The sequence below is a fragment of the Hemitrygon akajei genome, chromosome 13, assembly GCF_048418815.1.
Source record: "Hemitrygon akajei chromosome 13, sHemAka1.3, whole genome shotgun sequence".
NCBI lineage: Eukaryota > Metazoa > Chordata > Chondrichthyes > Myliobatiformes > Dasyatidae > Hemitrygon > Hemitrygon akajei.
In genome coordinates, this window is record NC_133136.1 from 36953848 (window position 1) to 36972526 (window position 18679).

Sequence of the window (18679 nt, forward strand, 5' to 3'; positions counted from 1 at the left end):
ATTTTAATATGAGTGTGAATGGTCATCACTAAAAAAAACCTTATCAGATTGAACTTTCCTAATAGATTAAGGATTGCTATTTTGTTATTGAAATTTAGACATTAAACAGCACAAATTATTGTGTATTTGTGGCTAAATTCAATTATTAAATGTTTACATATCAAATAATAAACGTATGCACTAAAATATGAAATAACTAAATCTCATGTTTTCTTTGAATAATACAACTTTAATGCAAATCTGCATCATGTTATGTATGAACAGCACAAAGTATGACAGAAAAGGATAATCCTTGCATTTTGACTATTCTCTTCCCAAACAACATTTTCAGTAGCAGTAACTCACCCAAGTCTGTGATAAACACTGATGTGCTGAATCTCTGGCCACTGGTTTCTAATAGTTCTGCAGATTTTTTTTATTTCGGATTCAGCCATTGGAATATAAGCTTCATATTCAAGTCGGACAACTTTCCTTCCTTCAAAATGGTTTCTGGTTGTACCTAATAAATGAAATGTATTAGGTATTCGTTCAGTTAAAGAACTATAAAATTATTTACTAAACTGTTCTGAGCACCTCAGACCATCTCCTGGTACATTAGACTATAGAACTTCCCTTTCCAATTGTTATAGTAGAACATTTTAAGGACCTTCTGAAAAGCCACCTCTGCAACTTTTAACTATGTTTCTCTTCTCCTCAAATTCACTGCCCAAGCCAAAAGCATAATCAATTCTTGGCTCCCAACCTGATAACTTTAATTCTTTTTTAACATCCTCTTTGGTTTGACCACATGATTGTACTAATTTTATCATTTACCCCATAGTACTCAATATTTCCTTCAACCATTATCTTCACCTTGATCTCAAAAGTGACAATTTTGCATATGCAATAACACCTATTGCTTGGAGCAAAGAACCCTGACTAGCCAAAAAAAAATTGTTACAGAAACAGCAATGAAGAATCCTTCTAGAGACAACAGACTTTCATTGCTGCCCAAAACACCAGCGGGGTAACAGGCAGTAAGTAACAGCAGCTGATAACAGATGTTTCAAAAAAGATTTATTTGATATTCTAAATCTATAGAAAAATAAACAGCTGCAAAACAACTGGAGCAAAGTTGTTTGCCAATTTTCTCTGTGAATCATTGCTATAAAAATGCAGGTTCTTTAGTGCTGAATGTGTCTCTAAATCTCAAATGAAGTTGGTTTATTTCAACTAACTAGCTTTTTAATTTGTTTACTATATTGTACTTCAAAGACAATGCAGGGCTATCAAAGCTATAATAAATTTGTTGCCCAACCCCATAAAATGTTATTAAAATAACTTGAGTAACTTAACATTTAAATTTCAATAATGATAAAATATGAGTCAACGCAAAAGTAAAAGACTTCTCCCTCTTTCGTAGAAATTAGGAAGAATTCCACTGAAAAATAAGCAAATACTTGCTGATACGTAAAGACATAAAAATGATAAAATAGTTTTTAAACTGCTTGCTGGAGCTGTTAAGATAAATTAAAGTTAATCAAGCAGCTGAGCTAAAGAAAGCAACATTAAAGTCACTTCCTATTCTTAATTTGAATTCCATCAGGAGTACCACAATACATTTCAAATTAATGGTGATAAAAGTTCATTTACAAAATATTTTCAATGCAAGGAGAGTTCTTTAAACAGAACTAATAACTTAAAAATTGCAGCACATCAGCTAGTGTGGTGTGGCGACAGGATTATGATCAATCATATTCAGGTTATGATAGAGATCATTGTTCATTAATATTAAACTGACATTGCTATGGCAACTGTTTGTAATCAGGGCAAACACTGGAGAAAGATGGATCAAAGTAATTCTGATTGGCTGCATTCTTGACAATTTAATTCTTTAAATTTAATCCTACTGCTTATTTTTTCTTAAGTTCTGCAAGGAAACATGATTCATGGTTAAAATTTAAACTCCATGTAACTTCACAAATATATACTTATTCTGTTCTGCACCATCTTCATCTTAATTCTAAACATGATTTCAGCAAAGTTGTTAACATTGCCTATTAATTGATTGCTTCAGCATATACCAACAAAACGAACATTTTTTATAGTATCAATGCTGCAAAAAAAAGCAAGAGGGGTGTTTCTGCTGATCAATGTTGTCACGTTCAATTGGTTCTTTAGAAGCAATGCAATCTGGTTACAAGCAGCAAGTTATCCAATATTCATAATAAAATATTCATAACCAGTAACTGCTCACAATTTGCTACATCACATTGTTCTGTAATGCATTCCAGTGACAAGATTTTAAAACAACGCTGAGATTAATACTTTGTGCACTACCTTCATGTTGGAAAACAATTGTAAAGGTAAGAATAATCATTCAATGCATTTTAAAGAGAGCAGCTATGTTTTTATAGAATAAGATTTTTTTTGGTTTGACAAATTCTCAAAGCAATTGTCATGTGTTACTTCAACAATAAGGAAATTTTAATGACACCCATTTATTTGCTGTGAAGCATCAAAGCAGAAATGCAAATTCAATTATGTTGACTGTAAGGAACTATGTACACAAAGTAACAACTAAAATTAACATCTTTAAATACACATTCAAGTTATTGCAAGTGGAAATAGTACAAAAACCACCTATTGCTGGTGTGAACTTAGAAATAGATCTTCTTGACAATAGTTTAGACTATCTTGAATATATTGCATCAGAATTGCTTTCACTTGAGAATGAACTGTGGAAGACTCTGGCACTACAACATTTATTGCCAGTATTTTACTGTCTTAAAAAGCTAATGAAATACAGCATTCTTGCAATCAATACATTGTTGGTGTTCGTACAATAATATTAGGGAATAAAATCCATGTTTCTGATCTAATAACACGTTTAGGTCAAGATCATTGTGTGATAGTACTTCTATGTTATTGTTCTTGTTCTTAATGGTAATGGCAAGTTGTAGAAGCACTGTTGAAGCAAGCATGGTGAATTGCTGGAATGCACAATGTAAATAAAACAGTTTCCTTAGTACTGAATATTGCTATGGTCTTCTGCACTTGCTTGCATTGAATCAGATTTTTGTAATTGTTACATTTCTTTTATCTATATACAGTATTTATATATTCAAAAACCCTTCAAGTCAGGAGGTATATCCCTCATAGAAGCAATGGAAGTTAAGATTCCAACCTACCCCATTCAGCCCTATGCATTTACACATTTATTCTACATGCAAGAAAGCAGCCATCATCACACTTACTCAATTTATTCCCTTTGCCATAGCTTTCCCCTTTACTTAAGTTAGACAACCTTATCATATATGGAAGTTACTAGAGTTATCAAAGGAAAGAATGGCTGAAAAGTTGGAAAATTTTGTGCCATTCAGAGAGTAATCTTGGATTTGTAAAGAGAAGGTCAGGTCTGACTAATACATTTAAATTCCCTTGAGGACAGAGTAGTCTCAGTAGATTACAATTATGTGAGATTTATACAAATCCAACAAAACAGAATTCGCAATAATAACATTGTATCACTGTGTCACTGGGAATTAGTAATAGCGTATCATACGTAAATGGCTTGGATAAAAAGAGTGGTAGATCTAAAATTGCAGATGTGAGGTATAGTAAATTTTAAAGTCAGAACATAAAGTTAATTGGGGCTTGGGACTGACTAAATGAACAAAACCACAAGAGTTCAACATGTGAAATGGTAAGCTTTGTAAAAATAAAACTGAGATTTCTGAATACCTGTAATACATAAAGACTAAAAGCCAAAAAGGTTTAGCAAAACATAAACACAACCCTCTGGAAGTAGGACATCAGCATTTCACCACCCAAGGCTTTCTTGCTACATAGATAAAATCTGTAATATGCTTGAACATTTGTGATAACATCTACTTTCACACATTTAAGAACTATTTCAATGAATACTTAAAAGGCACAAGTATAAAAGACTAGATAGATAGATACTTTATTCATTTATTATACATTTATTTATTTATGTATTTATTTATACAGGTTGAATGCTAGAAAAAAGAATTAATTTAGATACTTGATGGCCATATAGATACAGCATACAGCATTAAGGGCCTGGTTCTGTGTTGTGTGAATCAAAACAATATTTCCCTGCATTTCAATACTAAATTATTTTTGGATAAAGCTGCAAACAGAAAGTACAATGCATGGACTACAATTTGCTGGGAAATCCCACAATCTGACACAAACTAGCATGTTCTACCTCCCATAAGCATCACAAATTTTAGAACTACAACCTGAAAACATGCTGGCTATTTACTGCCAGTAATATCCTGGCCACACACCAATGTCAGAGTCCTCAGTAATCTAGTGATGGAATACAAACTTCTGACAATTTTCTAGTAGTCAAACTCGGCATCTTGCCAGCTGAACCTGTACCATCTAAGACTCAGCATGGGTATTAACAAATATACTGATCAGAATTATGAATAAGAAAGTGAAAAACAATTTACACCATTTTGAAATAATTCAATATACTTAAATTCAATTAAAAGTTGCTTTCAGCTATTTAAGTTATCTCAATATTACACTTTTTAAAAAATGTTAATGATGAAGGGTCTCAGCCCGTAGCATTGACTATTTATTCCCCTCCATAGGTGATCCCTGACTTGCTGAGTTACTCCAGCATTTTGTGTGTTGCTCAAGATTTTTACTCTCTGAATAATGTCTTGTGTAAATGATGTTTTAAAATTAGTTATTTTTAAATATATAATTGTTTAATATTTCTAATATACAGAAGCTTTCTAAGTCATTGACAATGCTTACAAAAGTGATGCTTTGATTATCAAACCATAAAACATAACAGCAGAATTACACCAATCAGCCCATCAAATCAGCTCCACCATTTGATCATGGCTGATTTATTTTCCCTCTCCTTGCCTTCTCCCCAGAACTTTTGACACCTTTGCAAATCAAGAACCTATCAACTTTCTCTTAAAATATACCCAATTACTTGGCCCCCACAGCCATCTGGGTAATGAATTCCAATGATTCATCACTGTCTGGCTAAATAAATTCCTGTTTATCTGTTGTGTATTTAATATTACAGTATTATCAATATTGTAAATACATTATTTGATTGTACACAGAGCAAACTGAATAGTATTTTGAAGCTAATGAAATATCCAGTTTTTGCTGAGTGTACTAAGTGGAAGATCATATAGTTTGCTTAGAAGTTTAACGGCTTCAACCAAGCAGCCAAAATTAGCTTTGCTGGTATTCTGAAAGCAATGTAGGTACATTTAGAACAGAAACCATTGTTCATTGCAGAACACTTCAGAGTTCATAAGCAGAATCAAAAGGAAAGGAAGTTCATTTCAGCATACATGGCTGAATTGAGGAAATTGTCCAAACATTGCCAGTTCATTGCCTAATAATGCACTGACAGATTGTTTAGTTTGTGGAATCTTACAAGAAAGCATTCAAAAAATGGCTGTTAACTGAAGCAGAACTCATATTTAAAAGAGCAGTTGAAACTGCTGTATCAATGGAAACAGCAAATATGCCATTGAGTTGCAGTCAGGAATGAAAGGGAGATTGAACAAATTTGCAATGTTTAAACAGAAACCTGTCTGGCTGAACACATACTGTTACCATTGTGGCAGTGGCTCACAGACATTAGACAATGCAGATTTTAAGACAAAACTTGCAAAAAATGTAACAAAGTAGGGCACATACAAAGAGAACGTTGGGCATCCAAAATAAATGGACAGCACAGGAAAGAGAAAAAGATTTTAAAAAGTCAAGTTGCAGTTTAAAAAAGAGCACTGTTCTGCATGTTGTTGATAAGAAATCTAATAATGATGAGAGTGACACAGGACTGGATAGCCTTGAGATTTAGAATGTGAAAACTAATAAGACCGGCTGGTGGCACAATGGCATCAGCGCCGGACTCCAGAGCAAAGGCTCCCGACTTCGAATCTAAGTTCCCAAGCATGCTTTCCATCTGTGCCAGGTTGAGCGTCGAGCTAGCTACTCAGCCTCGAAAAAACAAAGGGTTTAGTCAGTAACGTTCATATCGTGACCTGGTTAATCCGAAAGGAGACCAATCCTGACACCACGCGCCAAACAAGAATGGCTGACTGTCTGGTGCGACACGCCAAAAAAAAACAGGTGAATGGCAAAATAATTACAATGGAATGTGACACAGGCTCAGCTGATTCAGTCGTTCCACAAAATAGACATGATCAACATATCAAATATACCAAACTGAAGCCTGGAGATATTCAACTAAAAACTTATACTGGGGAAAAGACAACTCCTGTGGAAATGACATTCACAGCAGTGAAATAAACAACCAATAAGGCACATTGGGCTGATAAGTTGTTAAAAAAGGAGGACCAGCATTGTGGAGATGTGATTGATCGAGACAAGTGCAAATTGATTGGAGATCCATCCGCCGTTTGCCATCCGTGCAATAGAGTCAACTGAAAGTGAATTAAGAAAGGTATTGGATGATGTCACAGCAGTGCTCAAGGATGACACTGAAAATCTCAAGCACATCAAGGGTAAAATATCCTAAAAGAAATGCCTCACCTAAGTTTTACAAAGCCTGCTCGGTTTCTTGTACCTCTATGATAAAGTAGTCAGTGAGCTAGATTGGATGGAAGTGAAGAAATTCTTTCCAAGGTTGTGGCCCCAGTAGCCAAGAGGAATGGGTCTGCCAGGAACTGTGGTGATTTTAAGGTCACAATCAACCCACTACTGAAAGTAGATCAAGCACTCTCTACACAGCATATCCTTGCAAACTTTTCCAGAGGGTAACACTTCAGCAAAGTGGATTTAGCAGAGTCCTACCAACAGATGGAGAAGGAAGAAGAGTCTAAAGTGTTTCTCACCATAAACACCCACAAAGGGCTTTATCACTATAGTAGGCCTATTTTTGGAGTAGCATCTGTACCTACACCCAGGCAGAAAGCTATGGACCAGTTGCTACAAGGCTGCCAAGGCACTCATTGTTACCTGGAAGACATCATTGTTCAAAGGTTCAAAGGTCCAATTTAATGTCAGAGAAATGTATACAATATACATCCTGTAGCCAGTAAGGATGACAAGAAACATTTCTAAAATCACATGACAGTGTTAAAAAGATTAGAAGATTCTGGTCTCAGAGCATGATGCAACAAGTGCGAATTCGTTAAACAATTACTGTGGTCACATCAGTGTCGCACAAGATAACACAAGTTTGCTGAGAAAATTCAAACTATGGTGGATGCCTCAAGGCCAAAGGACTTGTCACAGTTGTGGTCTTTTTTAAAATTTATCAATTACTATAACAGGTTCCTGCCAAGCCTGGCTACGATGCTCCAGCCCTTGAACTTACTACTACAAATTGTGAAGAAATTGTGTTGGACAAAGCACTGTGAGGTAGCTTTTCAAAAGACAAAGGAATTGGTGACATCAGATACTATACTCACATATTATGATGCACACCCTCATGAAGCCTGCCTGTGATGCCTCAGCTTATGGAACAGTGCAGTATGTCACAGGTTATGAATGATGGAAGTGAACACCCATAGCCCCATCACACTTCTTTACTGCTGCAGAGAAATATTACACACAGATTGACAGAAAGGCTTTGAGTCTGCTTTGGGGTGTAAAACATTTCAACCAATACATATACGGAGGAGCGTTTACCCTCATTGTTGATCATCAACCACCAGTGCCCATTTTTAACCAACAGATGGGTGTTCCACTAACAGCGTAAACACAAATGGAGAGATGGGTTTTGTTTCTTGGAGGACACAATTACAAGATTGAATTCAAAAACACAACTAATCATGGAAATGATGATGGATTGTCCCGTTTACCCTGGAAAAGGAAATAACTGAAAAATTTACAAAAAAGGACACTCCTCTTGATGTATTCTCCCTAATGCAAATGAAAATCTCCCTATTACAGCAGAGATAATCCAAAGAGAAACCAGAATAGACTGCACACTATCTCAGGTCTACAGAGTCACCCAAAGTGGCTGGAATGTGCAGCAGAAATTCCAGGACCCCAATTTTTTTTTTTTTTTACTATGCAAGGATGAACTTGCCCTTGACAGAGGTTGCTTTGTGTGGGGATTGAGAGTTGCTCTACCATCCAAGCTGACAGCTAAAGTGCTGGAGGAGATACATGCCCATCAAGTAGGTGTGCTCAAAATGAAAGCACTGGCTTGAAGCTTTGTCTGGTGGCGTGGAATACATTAGCAGATCTAGCTGCTTGCCATGCACTGTTCAGGATGCCAACACATCCATAAGATGCCAAAAGCAGTGCCTCTCCATTCCTGGCAATGTCCTGCACTGCCCTGAGAGGATTCATGTGGATTTTGCTGGACTATTCATGGGCACAAATTTCTTGGTAGTACAGTACTGGATGCAGCTACAAAAACCGTCCACTACAACCTCGCACAGTGTTGATGTGTTGAGAAGCCTTTTCTCAAGGTCTAGTGTTCCAGGACACTTACTCAGTGACATTGGACCACAGATTGTTGTGGAACAGTTTCAGTCATTCCTGAAAATGAATAGAATAAGACATATTACACCTGCGCCGTTCCACCCAACTACAAATGGCTTGGCAGAATGGTTTGCTCAGAGTCTCAGAATGCAATATGAACAGAACGCACTGCATTAACACTGGAACAGAAGCTCACCAATTTCATCCTCGCATGTCACAATCCAGCACACTCCACAACCAACAACTCACCAGCTGTGCTGTTCCTGGCTTGACCCTTGTGTTCACACTTTAATCTCCTCAAACCTCAAACTCGAAGTATGCAGGACAAGCAACTGAGACAAATTGAGGGCTCCTTAAACAAGGAGGTTCCATGTTTCACTCCTGGACAAGCAGTCCTAGAGAGGGACTACAGAGGTGATCCAAAACTGGCTACTTGGAAAGCAGAGTCAATTGTTAGAGAAGAAAGGTATTCAGAGCTGTCAGAACCCCGTCCTGCAGTCCCAGAATCACCCCCTACAATCACCACAGAGGAGCCCCCAGAACCTGAGATTGCTTCACAGCCACAAGTCTTTCCTGCCAAACAGTGACCCCTTATCAGAAAAGACATTATCCTACAAGAGTTAGAAATCCTCTACAGCGAGTAATTCTTTAGGCTTGAATGGAACAATTTAAAATTCACTCGGCTGTGAATGTCAATATCGTAGTTGTGTTATATTGTTGTGGATTTAATATTTCAGTAACATTTGAATAATATTTTAAATATATTGTTTGATTAAGCATTCTCTGTTGGTTTAAACAATTCATTACAAGTTATATGTAAAAGTACTTGAATGGCATATGTCATTCCACTACCAAATCATAAAGTGCACCTCGCTAAAGTAAAAATGAAGCATTTACATATTCATCCCACTCTCCCCATACTTTTCTTTTGATCAGTTTTATGTTTTCGAGTTACAAAATTTAACAACATCCTATTCTGAGGCTGTGCACTCTGATGTTAGATTCTCCAACTGATGGAAACATCCTCTCCACATCTACTCTATTCTAGGCCTCTCAATATTTGCAACACACACAAAGAGCTGGAGGAACTCAGCAGGCCAGGAAGCTTCTATGTAAAAGAGTTGTCAACATTTAGGGCCGAGACCCTTCAGCAGGTCAACATTTGGTAGGTTTCCATAAGATATCCGCTCATTCTTCTAAAATTTAGTGAGTACTGTCCCAGAGCCATGAAATACTCCTTACACATTTTACAGGATATTAGTTTCTTTTCCCAAGGCAGGGCTTATTCTCATTCCTTGTCCTTCAGCAAATGCCCCCTTAAGTCAGGTATTTTCTACAGTGAGTCTGAATGAATAGATTTAAACAGCCAATTAATGTAATCAATACCAGAAAATGCTGTAACGGATGTCAGTTATAAGCATGGTTCACCACTTGCAGAAGTTCTAACCATGATGTCTTTTACAAATTTATACATTTCTGCAATAAGACATTAGCACAATGACGTTAACAATAACATTAAGTTAGTTGTTTTAGGAGAAAGCATTTAAACAGTCTTTTAGTCCATCTGTGACAGAATGCTGAAGACTTCACATCCAGTGAATTAACTTTGATGTAATTACTGCTATCAAATAAGCAAACATACAATCAACTTTTGCATAACTTAAATCACACAAAAAAAAACAAATGCAATAAATAATAACAGCTTGGTAGCACCGGTTGCAGAAGACATGCTGCCATGGAAACTATAAAAGCTCTTTTTTTGAAATCATCTTGCATGAATATATCACAGGACCTGTTTATTTTCCCATCTGAAAAGTTTGGCATTGCCTAAGGTTTCTGATGATATTGAAAACAATACTGTTTCTCCTGTGAAATATTAGTGTGCAAACAGTAATAGAATATTTTCTTCAATGAGTTGATAGTGGTGAAGATTCTGAAAACTCTTAGAAGGTAGCAGTAAAATGCATTGTCTGGCAAGCTTGTGGAGAAAAAGATTATTTCCATCCTAGGCACAAGAAATCCACTTCATTATATTTCTGAATTACTTAAATAATTGAAAAATCAATATTGTGGCATTAACTACATATTTGTGCAGTATTTATTTGATTAATAAATTAAAAAATCAAATTTGATATTTTACTTTAGTGCATGAAGTACTCTAATACGCCTAGATCTTCTTTGATCCATTCAAGAAGATGCTATACACTAGCTACAGCCAGCAGTGGGGAATGAAAGATCAGTAGACAGACAAGTCTGGACAACTATGAGAAATTGCCGCACAGACCACATAAGACAGTGAACAAATCATATGTCTGCTCTCTCCTCCGATCATAGCATATGAAAAGTACAGAGACTAAAATATGCCCCCATCCTGCTTTCTTCACATACACGCACAGTCAGTTTTTGGCCAGCCTTTGTGCCTCTTTCTAAGTAAGCAACTAATGCAAGTTCCTATACAATTTATCCCTCTAATGCTTTGCCAGAATACTGTTGGCATTGCATACTCTGCTTTTCTAATGCATTGCCATTTCACGTTTAGCATTACTTTCTGGAATTTTGCATCCAGAAACCATGACCCAGCCAAGTGACAAATTTTTGCTTCACAAGTTGGCTTAGTGGCAGCTGCTTTGTACTTAATCTTAATTACTTTGTTCTCAATTTATCTTTCCAGCTGATACTCAAAATCCTGGAATGACTTTTGAGGACCAAAATTATTTTGTTATTTTCAGTCTACTGATTAAACATTTCCATTAAATTTCTGAATGCAATTAGTAATCGCTAACCTATTGCTGTTTATAGTCAGTCCTGACTTCTATGTGTTGTCTTTTTAAGCAGACATGAAAACGTAGCCCCATGTCTTTAAACAAGCAAAATAAAAGATCATCTGGTCTGAATGTGTGTCTGTGATGCATATCATGGTGTAGTGGTGACTCCATTTCCAAAATATCTCAGTCTCTGAAGCACTGTAGGACACAAAGTCATAAAATGTAGTTTCTACAAATGATGCAAGACCAAAGCACATCAATTCATATTCTTAGAAATGATAAGGGCATTCCCCAACTCCTCTTCTGTCTATACGGATCATCAGCTTCACTGCCAATCAAAGCAATGTTATTCCCAGTCTATTTTGAACTTCCACAACACTCTTGTTATTTTACAAATATGCCATTAATGATTTTAGAATCATGGTCAGAAATGTCCTTCCAGTTGTTTAAGCCACTGCTAGATATCACTGGAAGTGTGTGCAATATTACCACTACAAGCAGGCATAAAACAGTACTTGTTTGTATTAATGGAAATCCTCAGAACTAAAAGCAACAGCTGTATGGTTAAATTTTTGAAGTTTTAAATTTTAAATTTTAAATTTTAAATTTTTCAAATATTTGAAGAAATATATAATAGTATAATTTCTGGATATAAATTTATCTGGGATAAAAAAAATTAAGTTAATAGTTTAACTTTAACGTTCCAGAGGAACATTGTTTCATTTGGTTGTATAAATGGCATGATTGGATGACAATAAATTTGAACTAATGACAAAATAAGCAGATACATTTACAAATCTCTCTAAAATGGTAAAAATAGTTGATGACTTTAAAATCAAGATTCCCCATTTTCTCTTCAGTACAATATCTTAATCAAATCCATCAAGAAAGCATCAAATGTTTTCCTCCATTTGATTATAATAACCAGCTACATTTTTTTTAAATTTCTGACACATCCTCTAGTACTTTTGAGATCTTTCCTCCACTCAGTGGGATTTGCACTCTCAGTGGGTACTAAAGACCTGTGAAACCAACTGGCTGAAGTGTTCATTGAGACCTTTAACTCTCACTTCGGCAGACTGAGTTCAAGCAGGCTTCAATTATACCAGTGGCCAAGAAGAACCTGGTAACCTGCCTCAATGACTATCATCCAGCAGTACTTACATCCACTGTGATGACGTGTTTTGAGAGGTTGGTAATGAAACATATCAACTCATGCCTGAAAAGTGACTTGGATCCATTGCAATTTGCCTTCTAGCACAACAGGTCAACAGTAGATGCCATTTCATTAATTCTTCACTCAGCCCTAGAACATCTGGACAGCAAAGATGCACACAGATGGTCATTACTGACTACAGCTTGGCATTCAATACCATTATCCTCTCAAAACTGATCAATAAGCTTCAAGATCTTGTCTTCAGTACCTTCTCGTGAAACTGGATTCTCAATTTTCTCTCTTACAGACCCCAGTCAGTTCAGGTTGGCAACAACACCTCCTTCATGATCTCCATCTGCACAGGTGCACCATAAGGCTCTACTCATTCTACACTATGACTGTGAGGCTAAGCGCACCTCCAATACCATATTTAAATTTGCTAATGACACCACTGTCATTGGCTGAATCAAAGGTGGTAACAAATCAGCTTATAGAAGAAGATTAAAAATCTAGCTGAGTACTGCTACAACAACAATATTTCACTCAATGTAAGCAAGACCAAGGAGCTAATTATTGAGTTCAGGGGGACAAAACCAGAACTCCATGAGCCATTCCTCATCAGGAGTTCAGTAGTGGAGAGGGTCAGCAACTTCAAATTCCTCGGTGTTATCACTTCAGAGGTCAAGTCTTGGGCCCAGTACACAAGAGCAATTATGAAGAAAGGACAGCAGCGCCTCTAGTTCCTTAGAAGTTTGTGAAGATTCGCCATGACATCTAAAACTTTGACACACTTCTATAGATGTGTGGGAGAGAATATATTAACTGGTTGCATCAGAGCCATCACAGACTAGTTGCAAACATGAATGCCCTTGAATGGAAGATACTACAAAAAGTAATGGATAAAGCCAGTCCATCACAGGTAAAGTCCTCCTCACCAATGAGCACACCTACATGGAGTGCTGTCGCAGGAAAGCAGTATCCATCATCAACGACCCCCACTGCCCAGGTCATGCTCTCTTTTCACTGTTGCCATCAGAAAGCTGGTACAGGAGCCTCAGGAATCACACCACCAGAATCAGGAACAGTTATTACTCCTCAACCATCAGGCTCTTGAACCAGTGGGGATAACTTCACTCAACTTCACTTGCCCCATCACTGAACTGTTCTCACAATGTCTTTTGCACATTGGTTTGTTGTCTGTCCTGTTGGATGCAGTCTTTCTTTGATTCTATGAACTTTCTTGGATTTACTGACTATACCCTCAAGAAAATGCATCTCAGGTTTAGATATGGTAACATACATGCACTTCAAGAATAAATCTGCTTTGAACTTTCCATGTACCATTATAAAATTTCATAGATGCATTACATTTCAATGTCACCTACCCCTTTTGCTGCTACTGTTAATTTGTAGTGTCTTTTCAAGTCTCAGCTTGGTTTATTCTTGAACAGATTAAAGCAAGCTCATTTCAATACTATATTCTTCAGTTTTGTAATACAGAATTTCTTAAGATATTTTAAGCCTCATCTTCTCCAGTCAGATTCAGATCTTTTATTTTATCCAACACAAATTATCATTTCAGACTTCTTTACCAGGCACCTTCATTACATTAATTATCCACTTCTCTGGGGACATACAGCACAATCCTTAATGTTTTACAGCAACTTTTTAAAAAATTAGTCTTTACTTTTCAAGCTATTTATCTTATAAGATATATGAATAGGTTTCCAAAGATCATCCTCTATTCCCAAGCATTATAGTTCTCCATTTTCAAATCAAAGCCCAACATTTTCAACTTCTGTTTAACAAACTGGCATTTGTTATGTCAATTTGATCTGCACAAATTACTCTCTATGTGTGATCTGTAAATTATTGGATCATCGTTCTTTCCTACTTCTCAATCTTCATACAATATATTCACTATTTTTACACCACTGATGCTTCTTGGCATGTTCAATCTAATGCTTAATGAGGGAATCTCCATTTGCAGATAGTCTTTTAGAAGATTGCAATAATTTTGGTTTACAAGTTGGCAAAAATCCAAAAAATATTAAAATGCAATAACGCTATCCCAATTCCTTTAAAATTGGAATACCAATCTAAAAGTAAGAAACAAAGACAGAAAATGCTGGAGATATTCAGCAGGTCAGGCAGTGCCTGCAGAGAAATACTGTCAGCAATTCAGGACATCTGAACGGTGAAATCACCTGTAATGTTAATTTTGATTTTCTCTCTACTGATCCTGCCTGATATGCAGATTATCTCCAGCAATTTCATTTTTTATTTTAGATTTCCAGCATGCACATTTTTTGTTTTTAAATCACAATATCACAAAAGTTTTGATATCTCAGTTGGAAAAACTTACATCAACCAGTGTCACATCAAAAAACAGAAATAAGTTGTCTATTCCCAGTCCATTCGTCCCTCCCCACGAATCTCCCTTCTGGTACTTATCCCTGCAAGTGGTAGAAGTGCTACACCTGCCCAGTTACCTTTTCCCCACTTACATTCAGGGCTTAAATAATCCTTCCAAGTGAGGCAACATTTCACATGCAAATCTGTTGGGGTCCTCTATTGTATCCAATGCTCCTGGTGTAGTCTCCTTTACATAGGTGAAACAGGGGACTGCTTTGTTTAACAACTCAGCTCCAATCACAAAAAGTGGAATTTCCTGGTAGCCAACCATTTCAGATCCTGTCCCATTCCTGTTCCGATATGATGGTGCATGCCTCTTCTTCTGCCATGACGACATGAAACACCTCATATTCCGTCTAGGTAGCCTCCTATCTCCAAGCATGAGCATCGATTTCTCCAACTTCCGATAATTCATTTTTCCCTCCACTTCCCCCTTTTTTCATTTTCCCACTCCGGCCTCTTACCTCTTCTTCTCACCTGTCAATCACCTCATCCTGGTGCCCCTCCCCTTCCTTCCATTTCTCGCATGATCTACTCTCCTCTCCTATCTGCTGCTTGACCTGCGGAGTTCCACCAACATTTTGTGTGTGTTGTTCTGAATTTCCAACATCTGCAAGACCTCTTGTGGTTAGAAAAAATTATCACCAGATTTAACTATATTATCTTTTCTACAGATTTTGAACATTCTGTTACTTATCAGTAAATAGCTGGCGATGGAAGATATAAAATCAAAACGAATAAGGATTTGAAATAATTGAGGAAATAGGAGACACAGCTGTTGTCATATTGGAAAGACAAAGACAATAAAATCCATCTTGTGTTAGTTTCAAGATGCAATTGTTTCTAATCAGTTAACAACATGAAAGTTGACTAAATTAATTTGTGACCAAAAACTGGAGAAAAAAAATAATTGATTGTCTTCCAATACATAAAGCATGAAATTAGGTAACAAAGAAGTAGGTAAAATGTGGGAAATTACCATTGCCCAGTCTAAGTTCACTTGGGCAAAAATAAACAGATTAAGATGTTTCCTGCTTTATGTAGCACAAACAAACTTAAAGAATTTGAACCAATGTAAAACAATTTTTTATAAGCTAGCCTCACTGTAAAATACCCCTACTCTTAATTAAACATGGTCAAAATTGATGTTAATGGTTTACCAAGCCATAGTTACTGTATGCTAAGAAACTATCTGACCAGAAGTTAGACAATATTATATTCACTCACTGAATAAAATATTTAAAAGTTTTTTTTAATTCTGTTTGAGCTTCTACCTACATCATACTAGCGTGTTCTAATCTTTATTTAAAATTCAGTATAGATTAAAATAAATTACAAATTACTCCCCATTTTCCAGTCTGTGAAAATTATTGACAGCTCAGCCAATTTGAAAGTGACACATCTGCTTATTCCTTGAATTCCGCAATATGAAGCCCAGTGAACTTTCCGTGGTGAAGTCTTCCAAATGAGGCCATGCTTACCTTCTCAAGTGACAGTCTGAAAGTGAGCAGGGGAGAGCCCTGTGACCTGGCCAGTATTCTGTGAACCATCACAGAAAGAGGGCCCACTTATTCTCACATTGCTCATCATGCAATCCTGCAGGCAAAATGGCCACGTAGTTTCTATCATTACAACAACTTTGAAATTTAAAAAACATCAATATGTAAACCTAATTCATAACTTCTTTAGAACTAGGGGCACCTCCAGGATAGAATTAATCCATCCTCTTATTTTTAATCCTTTCACCACTGGCAGCTGTCCATTAAGGTGGTAAGGATTTTCTCTGCTCCATTAATTTTCCCCTTAAGACTCATCTCTTCAATCAAAATGTTGATCACTTGTCCAGATATAATCTTAAATGGCCAAGTACCAAAACTTGTCAGTAACATACATGTGAAGTGCCATTAGACACTACACTATATTTAAGATAGCTGTTATGCCCAAACAGTTTTAAGTATTTCATTTTCTTTTCCTTAATTTCATTAATTTCCTTAAATGCCATCATTTAAAGGGTTTTCTATGATTCATAAAACATAACACCAGCACTAGCACAGTCAGCCACTTATATCTTGGTCTAATGAACCTCGCTGTATTATGGGAAGGGTGGATGAGGTCACCATTCTGCTCCTCCTATCACATACAGGGAATCACATACTTTTTCTAAGGATGCAACCATGACAAATAGAGAATCTTCCAGAATACTTATATTGTGTACAAATCTATATTTAAAATTAAAGAATGAACCCAAGCTTAAAAAGGTATCATGGCTTCAAGGCTGCTCAGGTGTGAACATCTCATAATGTTCTGGCGTCATAAACAAAGATTAACTAAATGTCTTCTTATGAATAATTTAAGTCCAGTCCAAACGAGTTCAAAACATAAATGAAATTTTATATTTTATCATAGAGACATGATCTGAGAAAGCATTGAATGGAAATATGTAAATAATTAATGTGTTAGCACACATTGAAGAGAAATCCAATTGTTATAATTCCAGATTTAAAGAACAGTGATTAAACATCCATGTTCAGGATCTACAGTATATTGTTATTATCAATCAAATAATGCATACAAACAGTACTCAGAAATTAAGTTAGCTGAATAAATTATTTTTAAACTGACTGAATGGAAATATAGAATAATTTCCTTGAAGCAGCCTTACCATTACTTGTTAAAAGTGGACCTATAGTGAAATATCAAAAACCAGCAGAAACTGATCAGCTTTGAATATCAAATATTTACTTGGAAGTTCACCATTACAGTAGCTTGAAAAAGTATTCAGCCCCCAATCCTTTGTTCAAATAAATGAGTATTACAACCAGGGATTTTTATCAATTTAACTGAGTATTTTTATTTGTGAATCACATGCTCTTTTTTTCCATAGTAGAGCCCCCAAAAATAAGGAAAATTGTAAAGCACGAAAAACTAAAAATTCAAAAACTGAGAAGTCACAGTTCAAAAGCACTCATCCCCCTTTGCTCAGTATGTAGTTGAACCACCTCTCATAGCTTTTTACAGCCAGTATTCTTTTTGGATAAATCTCTATCAGCTTTGCACAACGTGATGCAGCAAGATTTACCCAGCCCTCTTTACAAAATTGCTCATGCTGTGCCAGGTTATTTGGGGAGCAGCGGTAGGCAGTAATTTTGAGGTCTTGCCAGAGATGTTAGATCAGATTAAGATCAGGACTCTGACCGGGCCACTCAGGACATCAACTTTCTTCATTTGAAGCTTCTCTTAACGTTGCTCTGGCAATATGCTGAAAGACCAATTTCCTCCTTCATTTAAGCCTTCTGGCAGAGGCTAGCAGGTTTTTATTCAGGAACTCTCTGTATGTAGAAGCATTCATCTTTTCATTAATTCTGACCAGATTTCCAGTCCCTGCTGCTGAAAGGCATCCCCATAGTATGATGCTACCTTCAACATGCTTTATAGTGGGGATGGTGTTACCTGGCTTATGTGCAGTATTACATTTACACCACACGAACCTCTTAATATTGATGCCAAAAAGGTCCACTTTAGGCTCATCTGACCATAAGACCTTCCTTCACATCTTTATAGTATCTTCTAAATTACGCTTCCTTTACAGGCAAGGATATGCTTTTATTTTACTCAGGGCTTCCACTCTTTGCCACTCTTCCATAAATAACCTTTTTTTGCAAAGCCTCAGAGAGTGTGGAGACATGAACTTCATCTCCATTTCCAACCACTAACCTCTGCAGCTCAATCAGTGACTGTTGTGTCACAGTAGTTTCTCTTACAAGTGCCATTCTTCTCCAGCAACTACATTTAGAGGGGTGGTCTGACCTGGGAAGGGGGACTGTCGTTACCCATTTTTTTTCCACTTTTTCACGATGGACTGCACTGAGCTCCAAAATGCGTTCAGTGCCTT

General features: G+C 36.5%; 1 protein-coding gene across 1 annotated transcript in view; it reads right to left on the minus strand.

Moving 5' to 3' along the window:
• The window catches only part of LOC140737767 (molybdopterin synthase catalytic subunit), a 53437-nt gene that overhangs the window by 21729 nt on the left and 13029 nt on the right, over positions 1 to 18679 (minus strand). Inside the window, exon 2 of the mRNA XM_073064397.1 lies at positions 346 to 499. Coding sequence (XP_072920498.1) covers positions 346 to 499 — 154 coding nt within the window. The remainder of the gene's footprint in view (positions 1 to 345; positions 500 to 18679) is intronic.